The sequence below is a fragment of the Gambusia affinis genome, linkage group LG02, assembly GCF_019740435.1.
Source record: "Gambusia affinis linkage group LG02, SWU_Gaff_1.0, whole genome shotgun sequence".
Taxonomy (NCBI): domain Eukaryota; kingdom Metazoa; phylum Chordata; class Actinopteri; order Cyprinodontiformes; family Poeciliidae; genus Gambusia; species Gambusia affinis.
Window position 1 is genome coordinate 33,247,524 of NC_057869.1, and position 24,316 is coordinate 33,271,839.

Consider the following 24,316-nt stretch of genomic DNA (forward strand, 5'->3'; position numbering starts at 1 on the left):
CACACCGAAGCACCATTAGGCACTGCATGTCTACTTCCTTTTCACATGCAATGTACAGTAGACCTTTGCACTTTACAGAAACCTCTTATTTTTAAGAAAATAAGAGCTTTATAAGAGGTCTAAATTTAATTTACAACTTTTTTTTACATATTTGTTGAAACTGTCATTGTTTTAACAGTATGAGACAAATAACCTGTAAAAAAAAAGAAAAAAAGAAATGCTTTCCCCAAGTGCTAACAATACGCAATCAATTATGATTGACATCACAAAAAGTAGTTTTTGTGATGTCAATCATGCTCATAGACAGAGGACTCACCCTCTTCCCCTTGCCTGGCTCTAACATATATAAAAATGTATTGATAAGCTGTACAAGGGTAGTTTGGCATTTTGAAAGTTCTTTATCCGTTAACCCACTTGTACAAACAGCTACTGTCACAAAACGTTTTCTCACAGAAAACACAGCAGAAACATTTAATCAAATCTACTCTTCTTCCTCACCTTTAAGCTGTAATGACGTAGATAAGTTGGTAAATGATTTTCAGTCTAAAGTTTAAGATATCATTGATTCCATGGCCCCATTAAAGTGAAGGTTGAGTCTGGTAGGAAGAAATCTCCATGGATCTGCCAGACAACTCTGCCGTAGGGCAGAACAAAAATGGAGTAAAACTCAACTTCACGTTCATTATAACTCCTATAAAGAAAATGGTGGCACTTGACTTAATGTAATGTTTTAATTGACGATTCTTTGTTGCATGACTTTGTGTTTTTGTTATGATGTAAAGCACTTTGAAATGCCTTGTTGCTGAAATGTGGTATACAAATAAAATTTGATTGATTGATGATTGAAACTCATACCAACTTTTGGCATTTACATTTCTTTACCTTTAAAGTGAACAAAACACTGTTTACTTTCTCTACAGACTTTATTCCTAATATTTTGTCATTTAATCTCAATGAATTAGAAACTTGAGGAAGTGTGCTGTTGCTGGCATACAATATTTGAGCTCCAAGGACAACTGCATGATAACATTAAAGACGATTGGTATAGTATAGTCCAACACAAAATGTTATCAGAGCGATAATGTTGACATATCTCTCCGATAGGACGGACAGATGTCTCCTCTACTTGTTCTTGCCAAGTGTCCTCTGTTTCTCTGCATGCTCAACGATCTTCTCCTCCACAAAAAGACCTTTCCGTCGACGGACAGCATTCATGTATTTCAGGGCCTGGTTCACCGAATCTGCCTTCTCTCCAAAATGCAGGTATTCCTCTTCTGTGGTAGGAACCCAGTATGGGTCACTGCTGATCACCTGGTTTACAAACATAACAGACAGAGTCACCATGTTTTCATAAACAGTATAACCTCAAAGGAGATGCAGTTGGGTGTGTATGCAAAAAGTTGTTTTTTTTTCTGACAATTGAAAAACAAACCTCATTTATGGAATATGTATCTATTACTGTACAAAAATTTCTAAATTTTATTTTTGCCCGTAAAATTTATTCTGAATAAAAAAGCAACAGGAGAATTTTATGCACACCTTTGATCATTTCTTTGTTTAGAAGACCTTTAATGTAAAGTAAACATCAGCAGAGCAGAAAGCTTTTAGGAAATTGTAGGTGCTACCAACTGGTTCCTTTTAAATGGGTTCAAACTGTGTCGGGGTTTCCCCCAGTGTAGTATAAGCTTGGATGCCCACCATGCTTTACTAGCCGCCCTACCAGGCCAACCCTGGCTTGTTTTTGTTTTTAGAAAAATGAAGAATCCAAAAATCTTTTTGTTTTTAAATTAAATCCGTACCGAAAGCATCTCTGTTGCTCTGAGCATTTCACCGATGGACCAAATTTATTCCTCAAAGATAAGTTTATAGTTTATGCATTTAAAGCCAGGAGAGCGGACCAATCACACAGCTTGTGAACAAAGAATTATGTAGAGCGTTTATATCTCAAAACGCTGCCCAGAGCCTAGCTCTGTCTTCCCTGTAAAGTTAATGTCTGTGATCCGGGTTGGCTGCTGTGTTAGTGGTTAAAGAACCGGCGCTCATTTGTGAAGGCAGATGTTTTTTTTTCGTCTGCTCCCTCCCTGCCCTGCTTGCTCTGTTTTTGTCTTTTTCTATATTTTTGGAGCCTTTCTTTGTACATCATCTGAATCTACAAATTATGGATCTGGTCAACCGGTCTCTCAATGCAATTGACCAGATTTTCTAGACTGGGCACAAGAGAGCCCTCTTGTCCTGTGGGGACCCACCTGGCGGGATTCACCCTGGATTTATTTCTGCTGTTTGGACAAATTTGTGACGGACTCGGCCAAACTAGCGAACACTCAGACTGTTGGTGTGGAAAGCTGGACTCAGTTTTGAGTCCAGCTGAGGACTCAAAACTCCTCAGCTGGACTGCGGAGTTTTCGGTGGAATCTTGGAGAAGATTGATGGAAACGATCTTGGAGAAATTGCTAGTTTCGACTCAATGGAACGACCAAACTAATTTGGATAGTTGGGAACTGAGATGTGTCGGAGACTTTAGATTGATTTAGATACCCAATCTAAGACATTCTGTATCTGAATTGGCTTTCCTCATCTTGCCATGTTACTTAGATTTCCAATCTCCTTGAATATATGTAAACATAACTCTCCTTCCCACCTCATCCCCTCCTATTATCCTTGCAGCTGTGGAGCTGAGAACTCCCAAGGACATTCCTCGATAACATCTTTATCAGACTTCTGCTGGGAGGCTGATCAACGTGGTTTCATGGCCCTCTGATGTCACTGCCTTCACTCATGTTTCGCCATTTGTTTTGTCTGAAGGTTGCCATTTGCCCTAATGAGTCTTTTCTTCTTTTTTATTTTATTTTGTTAGAAACCGTGGAGTTCTCACTTTTAACCCAGAAAAGGAATTACAACAATCTTGGAATCCAGAGACTTTAGTTAATTCCTCACTCTTTAGCTTATTCGTTTAGAAAGTGTAGAGTACTCACTATTTATTGCAACCAGAAAATGAATCAGGACAAACTTAGAATCCAGAAAAAGAATTAGACCAGAGGATACTTACTTATACTTATCTCCCAACCCTGAACAGGAGTATCTAGTTTACATACTTAAGATCAACATTAGATTCCTTTTCTTCTTTTGTTCTTTCCTTTGGTTTGTTAATTTGTTTGTATTTCCTTTTAATGCAAGTAAAGCACCTTGTATCTGAAAATATGCTATATACATAAAATTACCTTACTTTACTAACCACTCATCATGCAGGTTCAGCCCGGTGAGGAGCTTTTGCACTCACCTCGTAGTCCTGTTTTTCCCACAGATGTGCAAAACAACATCAATATGAGTTGGAAGTCAACACCTAAGTTCTATTTTGACTCTCAGAACAAATAGTTGTCTAAATTTACAAAATCTCTAAAAACGTGTTTTTACTTTGATACTCTCAGCTAGTTTGTGTTGAACATTTTTGAGAAAACTAATCAAATGAGTTTCAAAATAATTCTGACTTGGTAAAAAGTGTGGGGAAAAAGAGATATGAATACTTTCTGATGGTACTGTATAAAAATGATTGAATAATGATCACATGGCTTTTATAGCAGAGGATAAACAAATTCTGGCTTTTTGTAAAAGAATGGCTAAAGAGTTCACCTCCCAGTGGCTGAAAACCAGCTGTGGACTGGCCAGTCCACTTGTCCTCTTGCGGATCTCATCAGCAAATCCGAAGCTCTCAGCAACAGGAAGAACAGCTGTGATGATAAACATATCTGTCCCTTCTTTCATCTCTTCATGGAGGACTCGACCTTCTCGCTTTCCAAGTACACCATAAACCCGGCCTTATGAAGGAGAAACAACAAGCAGAGTTAGGGTAGCAACTGCTGAGATCATCCAAAACAAACAAAAAAAAGCATCGCAATTTTATTTACGTAACATTTTCAGCAACAAGGCAATTTAAAGGTCTCTACATGATTAACAGGAAAATAAAACAGGAAACCAGCAAAAAAACATTACACTGCAGTGAAGTAGGAAAAGCGATGACAGGGCATAAAACAGACGAGACTTTAACGTTCCAGTTGGTGTTAATCAAAGGAAACTCTAAGCAAATAGGTTTAAGAATTAGACTTAGAGTTTATTCTTTGTCGCTGTACTCATGTTGGCTACTTTTGCATCCAAAAAACGTGAATGCCAGAGTAGTTTCTCAGGAGAAAGTTTTTGATGCACTCAAAATAAAAAGCACTCACTGAGATTTTCTGGTTTCAAAAAGAGTGTTTTTAATGCTCTAAAGTCTCAAGTGTTTAGGGGTAGGAGTTTATAAGTTCTTACTTCTTCCTACCCCTTTTTGAGCATGATATGTTAACTGAAACAAAAAATCTGTATTTTCTCTTCTTTCTTATGCACTTCTTGTTACTGTGCACTATTTTATTTTTATATTTGTATCATGTTCGAATAAATTTCATTTCATTTCATAAGATTAATAAAAATATTCTCAGAGTTAACGTCATACAAAAAAAATTAAATATAAACATAAATTTTGTGGTAGAAAAAGTGTCTGACACCTCATTTAATCTCTGCAAACAATCAGATCAACCACAGCAGCTGCTTTTGCTTGTTAATCCTAGGAGGAGGCTGACCAGACGAGGAGGACCTCGTCTGGTCAGCCTCCTCGTGACCAGACGAGGAGGCCCTGAGCAATAAATAAAGAAATAAGCAAGCAAAGCTTCTTTGGCCTAAATAATGAAACAGTTCTTAAAAGCTTGGAACTATTAGTGCAATGATGTATTAAGAAAAATACACCCTTACCCAGCACTTCAGCAGTTGCCATGATCTCACAAGTGTACATGGCTGCCATCAGTCTATGGGGCTGAGCCTGGAAGGCGTGCCGGCATGCCTCCTTCATGGCCGCGATCAGCTGGCCAGAGACTGGCCCATAGCAGTCTACAGAAGAAGCATCCATCTTTCGCTCTGCTATCACATCTTCACTGTTTCTATGTGAACTGACATATTGCAATGCTTCAGGGGAAACAGAGTCCTCTTTCAAGGTGTCTGGATTTTGTGAAAAAGCTACAGACTCGACATCCCACCTCTCAACCGAGAAGCAAACTCCCATCAGGGGTTCTTCACACATGGGACCAGACAGGGTTGCAAGTTGGAAACCACTGACAATGCTGTTATCAAAGTCTCTGAGTGGAAAAGCTGGAGCTCTAATTTGATCATTACTGTGTCTCCACTCAAGACACTGCCACACTGACGGTCGGCTGTAGTCTTTAATGCTGTTCAGTAGAATGTTGGGACCATACCTGAAAACAAACACAAAAACCAACCAAATTACCAACCCCATGAAGTAATATTAACAGAAAATGCTGCATGAATTTGCACCATCCTTCATAAAAGCTGAAATTGTTTTGGAAGTGGTTAAATCTGCTCAGGAAAGCCACCAAGACTGACCTCCGAGGCCCAAAAGCCCAGATCCGTTCCACAGCGTTCCGCCACTTTCTTCCCTGCAGCAAGCTCTGAAGATGGTCTTTCAGTTCTGCAATAGCCTCCAGGGTCCTGAGATTTATGTCCATGGCTCTCCCCTCCCTGAGGGATGAGTTCATCAGCTCCAGAGTCCGAATTAACTCAGAGTTTCTCTCCAAGAGAACAGTCACCTCTGTCCAGAAAGACAAGACAGCTGAGCTAACGTCACCAACAAGTTAGTAGCCATTAAAAATACATTCAAACTTCAAACTCACTGGCACATACAAGTTCCTTCATGTTTTTGACCTCAAACATTAAATACCACTTTATATATTTAAAGGAATTCAATTGGACTGAGTTAGTGTGTGTTTGTGTGTTACCTTGTGGTAATGGGATGGCCCGTACACAGACGGTAGCAAGTCTGTTAGGAGTGGTGAGGGTAACAAGACCATCAGGATCCACATGCTGGCAGTCAGATGAACGACCCTGACAGAGTTCTTCTTTCACCTGAAACACAGCCGACTGTAAGCTGATGGTTATGTCCGCTGCTCATAATGACTCATGGTTTTACAGTCATTTATGACTGAATTAAAGAAAAACACTCATTTAATCTTCGTATAAATTTCTTTGAATATCTGTAAAACATAGTGACTCTGCCTTCATTCTGAAAAACATCAATGTTTTCATGGCTGACTCACCTGATGAATGACTGCAACTTTTTGCTGCTTGCCAAGTTCCTCGTTCACCATATCCACCTTTGGAGGTCTCACCACAGTTTCTCTGAATGGAATGATGGGCTTAGACACACTAATCTCTATCTTGGCAAACCTGCAGAGACAAATTAGACAAAGTGAAGGAGTAATTAGTGCTATACGGACTCCTGTATTAGAAAATTTATTCAAAACTTTCTAGAATTAACACAAAATATCCAGTGTGACCTTCAACAAAATGCACAACTTAATCTTTCCAAACAATCTGCAATGTATTTATATTATTTGATATTATGCAGTAGATCTACTCTGTCAAATCTGTTTTGGTAAAGTAAAAAAATAAAATGCTTGTGACTTTGATTGAACCTCTTTAGACAATCAAAATAGGCCAGTACTTGAGCAGTACCTTTTTCACACAGAGCAGATGAAAAGAGTCACCTTAAGTGAAGTTTATCGGTTTAGCATATTTCAGCAACAAGTGCATCATAACATAACAGAATAGACAAGTAAAATCTTACACTGCAGTGGCAAAATAAAAAAAAAGTTGTGTCAAGTAAAGGGGAGCTAAAAGAGAGAACTTAAAAAGTACTTAAAAATTAATATCTTAAAATAACCAAAGATTGTGTGAATTAAGAAATTCTGTGACTGGCCTACAGTTTAAACGGACTGAGAAGCAGCATTACTTCTGGATAACTACAGCAATACTTTGATTAGTGTAATAATCAAAGTATTAATTATTACTTTAATAATTAATTAAAGTATTAATAATTATTGGTGTAATGGTGTCTGTGACACCATGACATAATGTCTCCAAGGCAAAGGTGGATCTGAGATCATCTGCTCAAGCAGACAGTCAGGCGTGATGTTCAGATGAAAGTCGTTAACTCTCCTCTATCCAGCTAAAAAGATTCTCTATGAATTCTGCTGTGGTTTACACTCTGTTTATGCTAGTTTAGGAGACTAAACTTCAGGTGGGTATATAGCTGGAACAAGTATTAACTCTCTCACGAGAAGCAAGGGGGTACCTGTGCAACAACAGGGGCAATCTGGACTAAAACTGCATTGCAATTGTTTTAATCAAAGGCAGCTCTGGTTTTTAGCCTTGACGTGGAGGAACACTGTGCATCAGTGGTTCTGTTGTTTTCCAGAAGTTTCTTTCCATAGAAGCTGAATGCTGCTTCTCCATGTTTGGTTCTGGTTCTGCTCTGTATTCCTAGCAGAACCAGAACCAGAAGACCTGGGAGGTCTGGAATGTTGATGCAACAGATCTTTAGTGTATTTTGGTGCTAAATGGTTCAGTAATTTATAAACTAACATCAATATTTTAAAGTCTATTCTCTGAGCTGTAGGGAGCCAGTGGAGGAACTTTAGAACTGGGGTGATGCACTCTATCGCTCTGCTTTTAGTGAGAACGCCAGCAGCAGCGTTCTGGGTGAGCTGTAGCTGGAGGTTGGATTTTTAAGGCAGACATTTGAGGACTAAAGATGAATGCATGGATAGGTTTCTTTAGACCTTGCTGGGACATTAGTCCTTTCTAGGGAACCAAGATTAGTTTAACATGTTGCCCTAAATATGTTGTAATTTTCCTATTAGGTAAAACATTGCTGTTTGTGATATGCTAAAACTCATAATTGTCATGAGTTGGGGTTTGAAGTGGTGAGGATGGATGTGGCAGGACGCAGGCCGGGAGGAGAAAGACGGTTTGAGTTTGATATTTTTTACTTTATAAAAATGTTACATTACTGTTCAGTGATAAAGCACCTTAAATACCTGCAGTACCAAATATGATACACAAATTTTAACACAATTTAAATGTAAATGTAAAAACATTTCTAAATACATTGTTATTTACTTTATGAAAATTACTGTTTTATGTTTTTTAATAATGCACAACTAATTTTTACTGTAAGTTGTCTGAAATTGGGAAAGATTTTGCTGGAAAACGCTTATGACCAATCTCATGCAAGAAGACATTTTGAAAAGAGAGAGAAACAAAAGCTGTTTTTCTGCCTGCAGTGCAATGATAATCCAGTAGATGGCAGAATACAAGTCTCAAATTATATACAATAGGTTGTTTGGGTCAGTGGTCATGGTGTAAAAACAGAGACCACAGAAACTAAGGTATCATACATGATACAAATGACCATAACGTGTTTTTTGAGCGCTACTACGCTTACACCAGTTTTACAACTGTGGAACAGAGATATGCTGCTGCTGTGTGGAGATGCACAGATGTGTGTTAGAATCCTGGCAGAAAACCAGCAAGAGGCAAAGAACTTTACACAGTTTATCCCTCAAGCTAACAATGAGTTGAGTAAAGCTGTTGGATGCAGATGTTAAATAAATGATGACTAGCACATTAAGCTTGTTAATAAAAACAGGCAACTAATTTTGTTGTTATCTATGTTCAAACGTAACACTGGTAGTACTGGTTACAATTACCTGAATGACATTTTTGGGAAGTAGTTTTACTGCACTGTACTTTTTTCATTTACTTGAGTAATATTATTATAGATATTCTTACTTGAATATTTTGCATTTAAATAAATTTACATCAGAGATCTAAAACATTTGATTCTTAGATTTCTGTAACGTATGAGCTTATGTTTATGCAAATTTGAAAATAAGTACTCAACATTTTATACGTCACTGTTTACATCCTGTGTTGCCCTGCAACAGACTGGTGACCTGTCCAGGGTGACCCCGCCTCTCGCGCGGAACGTAGCTGGAGAGGAACCAGCAACCCTCCTGACCCCATTAGGGACAAAGGGTGAACAGAAAATGGATGGATGGATGAATGTTTACATCCGTATTGTTTATTTGGCATTAATACAAACAATATTTTATTTGAAAGGTTATATAAAGGTTTTGTTATGCATTTATATTAAAGTAAAAGCTGGTTTTGGTCTGTCACCCCAAAATAAGCCAATGCCATCCATCCATCTTCTTCCGCTGATCTGGGGTCGGGTCGTGGGGGTAGCAGCTTCAGAAGGGAGGCCCAGACTTCCCTCTCCCCAGCCACTTCCTCCAGCTCCTCCAAAGGAATCCCAAGGCGTTCCCAGGCCAGCAGAGAGACATAGTCCCTCCAGCGTGTCCTGGGTCTTCCCCGGGGCCTCCTCCCGGTGGGACGTGCCCGGAACACCTCACCAGGGAGGCGTCCAGGAGGCATCCTGACCAGATGCCCCAGCCACCTCAACTGGCCCCTCCCCAACGCCTCCCCTGCTAAATTAAATGAAAGGACTGTGGTCTCATTTTTATTGTTAATGTGTTGAGAAGTGAAGGTAAATAAAAGTCGTTATATGTATTTTGGTTTTAGTATTTTTTTGTGTGTGTGTGTGTGTGTGTGTGCTGCAGAGCCACAGCTAGCTCCTCACTTCAGACGCTCTGACTGAAGTTCCTCAGCTCTGTTGTTGCTCCTCCTACACATTGGACTAAACCAGTGGTGTCCAAAGTGGGTCCTGGAGGGCCGGCATCCTGCATGTTTTAGTTCTCTCCCTGGTTTCTTGCATCTGGATCCAATGATGGCTCATTAGATAGAAGGCCAAAGAAGAACATTGACATGCTGAAAATGTCACAGCTGCTGCTGAGCTGTGACCACTCACAGCGATCATCATCACCCTGATCTCCAGCTGCTGCCATAAAAGGACAGATCTTCCACCTGCATGGCATCAGATTGTTGTGAAACCCTCAGCAGTAACACCTTCTGGCTTGCTGTAGCTACTTGAGTAATTTGCCTGGTTACTAACCCTGTCTGTCCTTTCTGTCCACTTGTCCTTCCTGTCCCCGATCCTGACCTACTCCACTGGATTTGGCCCTCCAGGCTTTTGACCCTGTCTGTCTGAGCCTAAGATCTGGAACCGCCTGACCCGGATTTGGATTCCAGGGCTCTGACTCTGGCCTGTCTGACTGAGAAAAAGCCAATTCCTCAATAAACATGTGTTTTGTATTCACTGCTCAGTTCCTGCATCCATCAGTGCCTGGATCGTGTCAGAAAATGTGGTTGCTACCACCAGAGAGAGAACTAAAACGTGCAGGATGCCGGCCCTCCAGGACCCACTTTGGGGACCCCTGGACTAAAACAAGGTTCTAGAAAAAGGCAGAGGGAACGGGAAGAAGCTAAAAATTCATCCTTACTTTTCCCTAGATGAATGGCGGATTTATGTCATTCTAGTAAGGAAGTAAAGTTTATTTATAAAGCGCATTTCACAGTCAAAATCACAAAGCGCTGTACAATAGAAATCAACTTTAAAACCATACAAAACATAAGATTCACAGTAAAATCAAGAGCTAAAAGCCTGAGAAAATAAAAATATTTTTAGTTGCTTTTTAAAAACGTTCACTAAGTCAACAAAATGGAGCTGCAAGAGCAAATTGTTCCACAGCCTGGAGGGCACCGACTGAAAGGTCCGGTCCCCTTTAGTTCTTAATCGTGTTCATGGAACAACAAAGAGATTCAGAGCAGCAGAATATTTAGTTACAAGCTGACAAAGATAATCAGCAGCATGGCCATGAAATTCTTTCTTTTTGCCTTTTCATATTTACATTGCACTTTTAAATGAAATGAACAATAAACATAATATAACTATTAACAGAAAAAGTGGAGGGAAAAAGATGTGATAAAACACGCTCACCTCTCTCTGAGGTCATCTAGACAGCGCTGCAGGTGAACTTCTCCAGCAGTGACCAGAACATGCTCTCCTGTTTCCTGTATCAGAACCTCAACACATGGATCTGCCTGGTTCAACAAACGCATCCCAGAAACCAGCTTTGGCATCTCACCTAGAGTATACATGTGGATAACGTTCATTTTTATTGCCATTGCAGTCAATGAAGCAGGTATCAGTTCATTTCTTCTGGTTTAATAATTTAATTCAGTTAAAAACAAGACATTGGTGATTCCACAGCTAAATCAGCCACTTAGAAAAGTAAAGCTTCATTCAGACCTGGTGTTAAACTTCCTGCAGGTTCAAGTTTAATAACATCAAATGAAGAACATCAAGGATTTTCAGCCAATGAAATTAGTTTTTACCAGAGAGGGCACTTACAGTTTCTAGAGCAATTTTCAAGTGAGTATGACAAGCTGGATATCATAAACCTCCACACCTAATCTCTCTCCAATAGTTGCTAAGCAAAAGGACAACAACCACACCATAGGTGAAGTCAAGAGGAAATGTGGAATGGGTGGAAACCAGCAGATATTGTCTCCTTAAATAGTAAATGACAAACTAAATGTCTGGTGAAACATACTTGGATGTTTTGGCTCTACAGCAACCCGTACAATGGGTGCAGCTTCAAAGTTGAGTGGGGTGAAGGGGGAACAAGCAGGAGAAGTTGACAGGGTCGCTGTCTTTAAGACACAGTTCTCCAAACCTCCAATGCCTGAAAAAAGATGACAGAAGATGGGAAAATGCTGCAATAAACAGAAAGGTTAGGAAGACAAAGCAGAAACAAAAATCAATTGTTTATTTTAAATTGGATGAGCAGCAACACTTTCCAGCTGTCACTTCTGTCTAAAAGCTTGAAGGAGCTACAGGGAGATACCAAACAAATCCTCGGCCCCTGTGGGCAACAAGTCTTTTATAGAGAAAAGAGCTCAGCTTCTGGCACTGCCTCAGGAGATGGAGAAGCATCTTCAGAATGCAACAGAAAACAAATCCATGAAGAAGTTGTATCCCAGTAGAAAACATTTGTGAAAATTGCTCAGACTTTAAGGAAAATCTGTATCAGCAACAGATTGTACTTGAACTGCCAGACTGGCGACCTGTCCAGGGTGACCCCGCCTCTCGCCCAAAATGTTCACTGGAGATAGGCACCAGTGACCCCTCCCAACCCCACTAGGGTGTTAGAAAATGGATGGATGGATGAACTGTACCACTTCTTACATTTTGTTCAAAATATGGAGAGCAAGACAGAGAGAATAAAAGGCCCCTCTCACAAACGGTATCAATAGAAGAAGCTGGTGCTGAGATGGGATTCCTTTTTTTTCCCTGGTGCAACAAATGTTGTTTAGCACAAGAAGACCCAAGTAAATGTGAAAACGTCTGAAGTTTTTCCAAATACTGTGCAGTCCTGATAAAAAGGCACATATATGATCAAATCTACCCATAACATTTCCAGCAGGGATTTCCTCCAACTCTTCCAGCTCTCGGCCCATAAGCAGGTAAAGGTTTTCCACGGTACAACAGGACAGATGAGGGACTTCCGGAATACAGTCAGATGTAATGCATCCTTCTGGCAGCTAGCATGAAAAAATAAGAATATAACATGTTAGAAAAAACGGCACAGTGTTTGTTTTTGTCATGACTGAAAAGGAAAATCTATTATTGAGCAGGAATAAAATCCAGATAAAATCCAGCAGCACAGAAGGCATCTACCTCCATCTTGGCTTAGAAAGGATTGAGAACATGGCTAATAATAATAATAAGATTAACAACAACAAAGTATAATCAAGAAGAAGCGATGGGGTCTAATTAAACACAAATGTACCTGCGTAAAATCAGCTTTTCTCATTTTGATACCATCTCATGGTATTTGCATCATTTAGTTTCAGAACTAATCCAATGCTACATGTCTCATTTTCAAGTAGTTGTCTTTTCTTGTAGCTTATTTTCAGATTTGAAATGATCCTTGTTTCTTGGTCCCCATCCTTGGTACAAATGGAGACCAAAGTTGCAACATGTGTTACATTTTTAGCTGGTGTGGTTCACTTTCACACTGCACTGTGTCAAACCTCTCCCCATCTCGCCTGTGGAGGGCTTGGTGGAGAAGGAACTGTAATAGAAAATGTCATTTTTAACCTTAGTTCCTCTTTGATGTAAATGCTGAACGCTTGAAAACCTGACGTGTGGAATGTAGTTAGTACCCCTGTTTGACCCTGTACCCATGAGAAATTTCTAAAGAATTAGAAGTTTCTCCTGAAATCCTTATTGGCTCTCTTTCTTGCCATAAAACCGTCGCCTCCAAAGAGTTGAGGGACAGTCCATGAGGAGGGGGTAATGATTGTATCTGTGGTCTATTTGGCAACAGAGATAAGATCAAACTTTGGCTGGGGCTTTTTTTCTGCTCTGGCTATATAACCATGTAATGAGTGTCGTTCAGGGCTCTTCTCCTGACTGCGTTCCGTGAGACAGGTCTTTGAACTTTTGCCTCTGAATAAAGACACTTATTCAATGGCTGAAAATAGAGTGCAGCGTGTCTTTTTGCCCGAGTAAACATGTCTTAGACCTACTTCCTAAACTGTTTTTAACTGGTTAAGCCCCTGAGTACATTTCTGAGATACATATATGAACAACAGAGCATACTGAAGTGATGCATATGCTTTCAGATCACCTAACAACATTAAAATACCTGACAGCTTATGAAGCTGCCAACAGCAGCAGATCTGTACGGTTCCACAAAGCTCTATGTGGGGTAAAGACCTGACAGCGTGAAAAACCACACAACTCGCATATCTCTTACATCAAATTGTTTTACTATTTTTGATATTTCTCTACATAACTTAGACAAATAATGGAGATGTAAAACAGGGAGTGTAAAGTTTACCAGACTCAGGCCCTGAGCAGGATCATACTTTGGTCCCAGAACAAAAACCCTTTGACCTTTCTTCACTGTCCCACTGTAGATTCTTGCGAATGCTATGAAGACCTCCTTCTGCTCCTCTTCCTCCTCTGGCTTCAGAGGCAAACGTGTCATAGCAGCTGACAGAAAACAAATAAATCATGCAATATATATATTATATACTTTATACTAAAAATATTAATATTTTTGCTTAAAAAAAACCAGACTGTTTGGACTGGATTGCACAATAAAACATGTCCAATTTATAATAAACTGGGAAAATATTTTCTTCAGGAAGATCAATGCTTCACATTAAGATGTGATTAATAACTTCCTGTCATGACTTACTGAAACTTTTAGATAAAGACTATTTCTACTTTTATGTTCAATGCTTTTCTTTAATAATTACTGATATTTATTACATATTATATAATCTTAAAACTGAATAACATATTATTTAGCTTCTACCTGAGGTGCACAGCTGTTTTTCACTTCTGTTAAAAGTAAAAAAATAAATAAAATCAGTTCACTCATGTGCTTATCCCAGTCTTGTTTTCATTGGTTGTCAGCTAGTTATCAGCTCACATAACCCAAGCCTTTCTTCATCCTCTGTCACACAGACAGATATTTAGGCTGAATTGTCCTGAAGACTGACCACAACTATTATAGATGTGAAGTAAAAATTGTTTATTATGTCTCTTAACAATTTTTATTTAATTCTTTTACTTATTTAACCACATTAGTTTTGTTCAACCTGTTAGAGTATGAAGGCTAGAGAGTCTCTGCAGAACCAGTTAGATTAGGTTTCCTGTTGACCTCTCCCTGCAGCAATTGCAGCAGGCTGATAGCGACAATGTCTCACCATACATACCACAACAAGGGTCAGTATTTGTTAACAGAAAAGAACAGATAGTTTAGATAGATATACTGTGATGGAATAAGCACTGAGTCTTAAGAAGTTTCTCTATGGAAAATCACCAGCTCAGAGTTTTAAGAAATTGGGGTATCTGCTGGATATTCTGGTTTAACAATGTTCTTGTTATGCAAAATTGTTCCATTAGTAAACCTGATTTTTGGAAATCAAGTTTTTTCAAATACTGTGCATTTGGAAAAACTGCACAGTATTTGTGCAGTTTTTCCAAATGCATAAACAAGAAGATGTTTATCATCCAAGGAGTTAATTGACCCTCCAGTGTGGTTACGTGGCTTCTATATTGTTCAACTGAAACTGGAATGACTACATTATGTAACACGAGTTCTATATATTGTGAGGGCTTGCAGCTCCAAATCAGAACCCTGTGCAGCTTGCTGCTGTGTTTGTTCTCCGTCAGCAGACGAAATAAAGCTTTGCTCTTTGACATTTGCCAGAGTCTCAGCCTGATCTGTTATCATACAGATTTTTGTCCAGACAGACTGATTTTTTCCGACTGGGAGTCAGACAAAAAAATAGAGCAAAAAAAAAAAAAAAAAATTTTTAAAAATAAATCATATTATGCCTCCCCAGTTATAGCTGTGCTAACTGACCTTCTCCTGGAGCACTTCCTGACCGGGTGGCCCTCTCAAGGCTCTCTGCAGCCAGTTTCTCAGCATGCCTTTGTCTTGCCACTTCCCTACGCTGAGTAATCTCCTCCTGGTTTAAAGGCCTGAACACAAATAGGTGAAAAGTAAATACAAGAACCTAACAGCGGGTGATAAATCCAATATATTCCATAGGAGAATGTCTCTCCACACCGCATTTCTAAAATAGTACAACGACTACTGTGTACGGCTTCACAGTTAACAGAGTGTTCAATTATTTCATCTCATTCCTTGGAAATCTACACTCTAAATACATACAAAAAAGTATTTTAGCACAGGGGAAAATGGCCACTTAGACTGTTACTGAGTCTTCAGAGCATCAAGTTCAGTTTATTATTTAAAGTAATTTCACAAGTTTTCTATCAAATGAAACCCAGCAGGTATAAATTAAAGTGACGTGCTACTTGACAGTTCAGAAACATGGGATTATTGTACCAATATGTCAAAAATCCGATAAAATACAGTAGCAAAAATATTTAGTATACAGTTACAGTTATTCAATGCCCTAACTATTCAACATATATTAAAATATAATAAAACAAAGAATTTTCTAAAAAAAAAAAAGTACGGAATAATTCTTTTAACTCGAATTCACATTTCAGATCTCAGATTGTAGTTTTCTTTATAAATTGCAACATTTTTATTAGGCCGGAGCAGCAAAGCGCTGCGAAGGCCTATTGTTTTTGTACTGTTTTATTATTTTTCTCCCAACAAATGAATTGGCTTTTTGGGGGCTTACTCAAAAACTCACCAAACTTGGAGGACGCACACACACTGTTTAAAATTTACATATTTTAAAGTCGTCGCAAAAATCGCAAAAGAATCGGCTCAACGATTCTTTTGAAATAATCAACATGAAACTGTGTCCTCACTAGGATGGATCCTTATCCATCCCCCGACAGGAATCCATAATAAAATTTGGTGGGCGTGGCCTAATTTCTCTATAGCGCCCCCTAGAATATTTGAAATGATCAGCCCCAAGCCATGCTTTAACCTAGAATTATGAAACTTGGAGCCATGGTCTAACCCCAACTGGAAGTCAGCCTTTTTGGATTGAAGTTCCAATTTTGAACCCATTTTTGATGTTTACAGCTTTTGATCAAACGCCTCCTAGGGATTTCGATTGAACGCCTTCAAACTCGGTCAGTCTGATCATATGGCATGGCTGATTTTTAGTTATCAAAACCGTGAGTTTTTGAGCATGCTGAAGGGAAGATACCAGGGGTCAAAGTTCACTGACTCGTCATGAAAAAAAACTGTTGTGTCTGCCACAATAAGACTCATAGAGGCAGCAAATTACATTATCATGTTATGTCAGTTTACACTGCAATAAATCCATATAAAAATACAGTAAAAGTAAGACATATAGCAGAAACTACAAGTGACTTCCTGTTGGAAGTGGGCGGAGCTAAGGTGATGTCATCAATTAACTATTGTGTATTGTAGGACACCTGATGAAGATCAATCACTGAAGGTTTGGTGTCTCTCTGAGTTTCTGTGTAGGAAATATATTTTTTCCTGGGAAGTCTGTGAATTTCACACACTTGTCTTTATCATTTTTAGGCCAATGCTGCCCTCAAGTGGAGAATTACTGAAATAGTTTCTAAAGGACATATGTTTCCAAGTCCATCTCATCATTTTTAGGTCAATGCTGCCCTCAAGTAGAAAATGTATGAAATAATTTCTAAAGGACATTATATAAATTTTCCCAGTCCATCTGTTTATCATTTGTTGGCCAATGCTGCCCTCAAGTGGAGAATTACTGAAATAGTTTCTAAAGAAAAACCTTGATATTTTTCGTAACCAAAATTAATAATAAATTAATTAATGAAATTTTGTACACTTGTACAACTCACCAAGATGGTCAGAATTTACAATAAATGTAATAGTGCAAGTATCACAGGAAGTCGGCCATTATGGATTGAAGGTCCGATTTTGACCCCTTTTTTGACGTTTATAGCTTTTGCTTTTGATCAAACTGCTACGGATTTCGATTGATCGGCTTCAAACTCGGTCAGTCTGATCATAAGGTGTGGCCGATTTTTAGTTATCAAAACGATGAGTTTTTGAGCATGCTGAAGGGGGGCTAGCAGGGGTCAAAGTTCACCTACTGGCTTTGAAAAAAGAAACTGTAATATCTCCCACACAGAAATACACAGGGGCACCAAACTTTCAGTGATTCATCATCTTTGGGTTTCCTACAATACCCAATGGTCAAATGATGACATCACTTAGGCCACGCCCCCTGACAACAGGAAGTATCATGTTTTACTGTGAACGGTCGCTATCTTACACTTTTGACCTAATCAACATGAAACTGTGTCCAGAGACAGAAAACATGTTGGTGTGTTGTGGATTCCAGCACTGATTGGATTCCATGGAGCAAGTGGGCGTGGCAGCGTGGCTAAGTGACCTGTAACGCCATTGTCATATGTTTGGCTCCTGATTCCACATGTTTTGACCGACCTGCACCAAACTTGGCATGAGTAATCCTGGTGAGGTGCCTGATGATCCTATATCGTCATAGGATGATGTAATCTAAGCCCCGCCCACTTCCAAAAGAAAGTCACCTTTTTTTCCTGCTGCATGTCCTACTTTTCTCTGTTATTTATATGGGTTTAATCCAGTGCAAACTCACTTAAAATGATAAGGTGATGACATCTGCCAATGCTGGCTGAACCGTGTGGGCGTGGCCAACTGGCGAATATCAGACCCTCGCCATAGTCATACAATTGTCTTTAAATCACACATGGATGATCCAATTGGCACCAAACTCGAAATGTAAGACCTGTGGTAACCTTTAAAGAGCTCAAAAGTTTTGAAATGTAATTTGACTCCACTGCGCCCCCTAGGTTAATCCATCAGCTATATCTCCGCCGTAAATGGACCGATCTGCACCAGATTTTTTGTGAGTCGTCGGGGAGCGCGGCCAAACACATTCATGTGTGTCGCCTGTCGGACGATCAAGCGGGGAAAATGCATGACCGCTTCTGCGGTGGCGGGTGGGCGGCGGTGACGGAACCCCCGCGGTGGCGTATAAGCCGGAGCGGTGCTTGCTGCGAGGGCCGCATGAGGTTGCTTCGCAACTTTAATTTAATTTTGGTTTTTAATATTTTCCATTTAATGAAAGATTTGGAACAATTGCTGGACTTGTTTGTTGCCATCCGTCACGTCACAGTTTACTGGTCTGTTAATGGTCTTGTTACAAGAATCCATAGATTAAAAATAAAAACAAGTGGTTATTAGATTTTTATATTAAGATAGAAAATATGTATTAGGGTAGGGTTAGGGTCACTCCTAACTTTTTACTCTCTTTGTCGCGTAAGCACACCCGTTGCCGTGGCAACTGACGGCGCCCCGGAAGCCGAGCAAAGATTGCGTTAAAAACACAACATTCAGTCCGTTACAATATCAGGTTTCCAGGCTTGATATTTATTTCTTGATTATTAATAACCCTCTCATGAACACAGCGATGGTTGATTAGCTAATTTAAACTCCTGCTCTAGCAGTCAGTCGGTCTTTGAGTCGCCTTTTGGAACTAAAAGGCACTGAATTGCACAACACCTTGTTGAAACAATAATTACTGAGAATATAAATTTTAACACGTTTTGTTTAATTTTTTTTTATTATTAAACTTTAATGAAGCTATAAACATTTAGGATCTTAGTGAATATTTTGATAAGTCTGTCAGAAGAGGAAGTGCTGGTCTCAGCGTCCTGGCGGTGTTCAGTTTGTCACCTACTGCCGAGATCCACTCAAAACCTTCCCGCGATCGACGTATTGACCACCCCTGGGCTGCAGGTCTGAGGCTTTTTGTTAGCATGTTTTCTATCATTCTTACAGCTTGATAGGAAGCCTTATCCAAACTGGCCACTCACATTAATAAAATGGTGAAATAATATTAACCACAAAACACTATTTATAAAAGATATCAACATTTTTTCCTACACAATTCTAACAAACGTTTTTAATGTTCTCTTCACAATATTTATTTATTTACTATCAATCTATTTGTATGATTTGTTCTTTAAACTGCCATCTATATTATTTTGTGTTATTATTTTATATTACTTCGGTTTTAGGAAATGACTGAGGGATGAAGAGACTGATGTCTGGTTCTTTAGGTTCTGCGGTTCCTCTCTTGATCCATTCTGTCTGATATCAAACCCACTGGGTGTCACTGAATGTCACCAACACATTTATTTTAATGCCCCTATTAAACTTCACTGTGATTGTTTAGCCCGTGTCTTCCCACTACCGTCTGTATTTCTGCCAGAAGTTTTATCTCTATGGACGGTGTTTTATCGGGTGGACATTTTAAAAACACACTGGTTGATTGCAGCTCACTGCGGCTGCATAGTGTCAGTCTCTAGGTAACCACGACAACAGCATCAGTTCGTGGGGTCCTATTTAGGTCCCGCAAAGACAGTTTAGCTGACCTTAATATTTTCCTAGTTTTGTTTTGGTCATTATTATTACACTTATTGTTGAGATGTGTGCGATAGGTGTGTCAATCAGACATTTATAGCAATACAGAATAAATTGCGTCCCGTATTGGACAACAACCGCCTGTCATTTTAGGCTAGCTTAAGCTAAGGAGAACGGCTGGAAGGAGGGGAGGGGCGCCTAATCAGTGCTGTTCCTCTGTTATTGATCATTTCATACACAAACAGCTGTTAAGTACATAAAACGCTGACTAAGAAAAAATCCCCCTCATTGTTTTTGCGCCCCCTCTAGTGCAGCAGCCCTATGCGTTGCATACACTGCATAGCCTCATTTTGTACCACTGCTGCCACACCCCTACCTAAGCTTCCTTTCAATTTATATATCTATATATTGTCACGTCAATAAAGCCTCACCCAACCAAATACATTTACACGTTTTTTATGGGCAGAGCTGGATAACATACATTAACACTACACAGGTTATTGATCACATTTACCTCTGTCTCTTCTGAGGCAAAGCTTTGGTGTCCACAGCAAACATTTTGGACACAAAAATAATGGCTGGGGCATTTATCCCACTGGAACACTGGAGGAAAGCTGAAAAACAACCCAAATAGGAAAACATTACATCCCAAATCTCTACAGGCAGAAAGAAGGTCACTGTTAACATTGTTAAAGCTTTTAACAATATGTAAATGTTTTTTTAACATATTTGTTGAAACTGTAACCATGCCGTGACAGTGTGGTATGAGATGAAAAATCTGTGAAAAAATAATAAATAAATAAATAATATTGTAGGCTATTACCCATACAGAACAGACTGAGTTCTGTCGCTGGCGAGGTCCAGCAGTGGAGTGTTGAATCCTAGCGGGACCAGTTTGCACACCAGGTACTGGGAAATTATCGTATTAAATACTGAGCTGAAGTCCAAAAACAGTACATGGGTGTTTCTTTTCTCCAGGTGTACCAAGTTCAGATGAAGAGCAGTGGAGATGGGATCCTCAGTCAAGTGGTTAGATTTGTATGCAATCTGGAATTGTTCACATGATGGAGGCAGTATAGAGAATATGTGATCCTTAACCACTCTCTTGAGGCACTTCATGATGATAGATACTAATGCAATAGGTTGAAAGTCATTAAGACATGTGATGGTTGGTGTATTGGGTACTGGAATAATAACAGCTGACTTAAAACATGAGGGGACAATGGTCTGGTACAGTGATGTATTGAAGATGTCCGTGAGCACATGGGCTAGCTGGTCTGTACATTCTTTGATCAACCCTGTTAGAATGTTGTCAGGACCTGCAGCTTTTCGTATGTTGACCTTTCCCAGGGATTTTCGCACAGCAGATGTTTCGAGCCTGAGGGCCTGTTCATCAGGGTGAGGGGTAACTTTCCTTGCAGGGGTTTTATTTAAGGCTTCAAATCTTCCAAAGGAACTGTTGAGCTCATTAAGGAAGCTAATGTCATCTTGGCAGGATGAAGATGTGGTTCAGTCACAGACTGGATGCCCTGCCACAGTTGTCTGGTGTTGCGGGCATCATGAAAGAAACCGTTGATCCTTTGACTGTAGGCATGTTTTGCTGCCTTGATGGCACGGTTTAGATTGGCCCTTCATGATTTAAATGCAACAATGTCACCAGATTTGAAGGCAGCATTACGCCCCTCAGTCTAGAATATATATCCTTAGTCATCTGAGGTTTCTGGTTGGCCCGTGTGACTATTGACTTTACTGCTGTAACCTTCTTCATACATCATTGGATGTTGTTTGACACAGATGCTGCATACTCCTCCATGTCCATGTGTTGTTTGTGCATAGTGGCCTCTCTGAACATGCCCCAGTCTGTGCACTCAAAACAGTCTTGCAGTGCAGACAAAGCTCCCTCAGGCCACGCTCTCACCTTTTTCACCACAGGGTAAGTGTCTGGTGAGCAGAGGTTGCTGGGATGAGCATAATTGAAAGATGATTTGAAGAACCAAGATGGAGGTGGGGAGTTGCTCTAAAGGCCTTCTTGATATTGGTAGAGACCAAATCCAGCGTGTTTTCTTCTCTGGTCATAAATTCCACATGTTGATGGAAATTAGGAAGAACAGTCTTCATGTTAGCCTGGTTAAAATCTCCAGCAACAATAAAAAACACCCTCCAGGTATATGGGTTGTCTGTCACTGATGGCATGGTGAAGAGTTGGAAGATTCCGCTGCTGTGTAGTTAGCTTGATTCAACTGATCTAACTGATCTGACTGACTCAATAGTCCAAGGCTTCAGATGATCACTTGTTCATAACCGCAAAATAAACACCAGGTCTGAAAACACAAACGGACTGAAAGCTCTGTTTTTTTGAGTGGGAAACGTTTGCGTGTTTGTTAGTGTGGAATCCAGATAGGTAAAGTTTCACTGCTGTCAGTTGCTATGGCAATGAGTCTACGCATAGCAGACACAAAGAGTGAGAAAAAAAGTGGTTTTGAGTTGTTCTTTAACGGTTTTTCTGCGTTATTTTTCCTATGCTATTGCGCCAAATTAACAACTTCTACATCTCCAGGTTTCCTTTTGTTAACAGAATCGTTATACCGCGGCAGCGCAGCTACGGATGGCAAGGAAACAAATCGGCTTTTCTCATCAGCACATTCGCACAATTTCAACTTGTAAACAATAAGGTAAGGTAATTTTATTTATGTAGCACGTTTTCAGCAACAAAGCAATACAAAGTGCTTTACTGGAATTAGAAGGAAATACAAACAAAATAACATACTAACGGAAAGAGCAAAAGAAGAAAAAGGTAATAATGTTGATCCAAAGTAAATAAACTAGATACTCCTATTCAGGGTTGGTAGATAAGTATAAGTAAGTGTCCTCTGGTCTAATTCTTTTACTGATTTGAATTGAATAGGAGTCTAAAAAGTACTTGCTAAGGTAGTTTTTCTGGGCTCCAAGTTCTAATCCTTGTATGTTATCAGTTGATGAATGCTTACAGGTAAAAGTTTTACTGCTTTTCCTAAAACTGTAGTAGAATTTTTATTTTGGATCATGTTCACACTGCCATCTGTTTGTGTTTCAGTTGGTAATGTTATTTAACTTATGTTAGTAGCAGCGGTCTTCAGGCACCAGAGAGGCTCAGCTCTGAGGTTAATAGTGTCAGTAAGGTCTGCTGCCTGTCTGCGTTACCAGTCGCGTTGCTGGTGATGCTGCTTACTGTTAACATGTGATGGTAATACTTGTGCTCATAGCTGAGCTCGAAGTTGCATCTCTTTGTGTCGCACCCGAAAAAACGAAATGGGGATCTGCTCCTCTGCGCAGGAATCCGCTGCTAATGAACGGTAGATGCTCCGCTCAGTTTGGTTTCATCACAGTCACGAGGTTATGTTGATGTATTTACCCTGCATACTTTACGAAGCGCTTCTCTGTCATGCCAGCCAAAGTCATGAAAACGTATATTTTCTCATGGTGAGGCGCAAAATGACTCACTGCTCCCAAGATGTAGGGACTATCGCTACGCATGCGCACAGCAGATCGGACAGCTGAACCAATCGAATCTATCAACGTCAGGTCAGGTCCTGGGAGTAGTTATAATTTTTTATAGTTAAACAAACTTAAAACAAAAAGTCAGCACCAATGTGAAATTCTAAATATTTTGAAGGGGTCATGAAATTATTTTTTGAAAAATGTATTAATAAGTCCAATTCTGTGTTTTCCTTTGCTACTGGCCTTAATTTGAGCTAATTTAGTTTCCTACCTTTTACTACCATGTGGAAACCCTGGTCAATACAGCAGCTGAAATCTATTGGTCATCAGAAAGTCATTCTGGCTCTTGGCACAGTGCACTTGAATTTGAACTAGTTCAGTCAAAACTGATGACGTGTACAGGGGTGAGTTGTCATCAAGGTGTCACACAAGGACCATCTCATGATGGGTTAAAGTAAAGACGCTGTGCAAACATATTGTTGCAAAACAATCTGATAGCATTAGTTACAAAAAGATTTCTAAATGTTCGAGTTAGGAGTGGAAGGAACATGATACCTGGCCTAATTTTTGGATGACTACTTTTTTAACTTTCCTTGAGTGGCATTGCTTTCAGTAATGTTCCTACCTTTTCTCGTGTGTTTAAAATCATTTTTTCTCTATAAAAGCCAGGTTATTTGTAAATGCTGTTTTAATATGTTGTACTCATTCTAGAAACCAATTATTCATAAATGTAACCTTGCCATTTTTTATGTAAAAAATGTTAATTCTTGTATTCTTTTTCATTAAATTTTCACACATAAAAAATATCAGAAGATCATTATAGTACGAGATGAATATAATGCAGAAGCTTCACTGCCTTAAACTGTGTGTGTGTGTGTGTGTTTGTGGGGGCGTGCGTGTACCTGTCTTCAGTTCTTGCGTCCTTTCAGGCAGTGAATCAAATCGACGGTTTCCAACACTCATCAGCTTCTCCACTTTCTCTGCCGTCATCTCTAAAGGACTGGGAAGCTTCTCACACACCATTGCTGGAGTCTTTGTTAAAGCAAACTGAAATCAAAATGTTCACCCAACTTTGGAAATGCTCCAGTGAGGCAGACTAACATAAACAGGGAACACTTGAGGTAGGATCAGAG

At 39.5% G+C, this 24,316-nt stretch overlaps 1 protein-coding gene across 6 annotated transcripts in view; it reads right to left on the reverse strand.

The window, feature by feature from the left end:
- Window positions 1–904: 904 nt before the first annotated feature.
- The window catches only part of efl1 (elongation factor like GTPase 1), a 34,994-nt gene continuing 11,582 nt past the window's right edge, over window positions 905–24,316 (reverse strand). For 2 of the 6 annotated variants that reach the window (XM_044144296.1, XM_044144290.1), the window contains exons 11-24: window positions 24,086–24,208; window positions 20,221–20,320; window positions 15,225–15,343; window positions 13,686–13,840; window positions 12,246–12,381; window positions 11,391–11,522; window positions 10,775–10,922; window positions 9,518–9,652; window positions 6,132–6,261; window positions 5,814–5,955; window positions 5,422–5,626; window positions 4,777–5,273; window positions 3,628–3,812; window positions 905–1,311 (exon numbers count right to left, since the gene is read on the reverse strand). In XM_044144296.1, the coding sequence (XP_044000231.1) occupies window positions 1,123–1,311; window positions 3,628–3,812; window positions 4,777–5,273; window positions 5,422–5,626; window positions 5,814–5,955; window positions 6,132–6,261; window positions 9,518–9,652; window positions 10,775–10,922; window positions 11,391–11,522; window positions 12,246–12,381; window positions 13,686–13,840; window positions 15,225–15,343; window positions 20,221–20,320; window positions 24,086–24,208 (2,396 nt within the window). In that variant the 3' untranslated portion in view covers window positions 905–1,122. The remainder of the gene's footprint in view (window positions 1,312–3,627; window positions 3,813–4,776; window positions 5,274–5,421; window positions 5,627–5,813; window positions 5,956–6,131; window positions 6,262–9,517; window positions 9,653–10,774; window positions 10,923–11,390; window positions 11,523–12,245; window positions 12,382–13,685; window positions 13,841–15,224; window positions 15,344–20,220; window positions 20,321–24,085; window positions 24,209–24,316) is intronic. The other 4 variants (XM_044144326.1, XM_044144335.1, XM_044144306.1 and 1 more) reach the window with 3 other exon arrangements.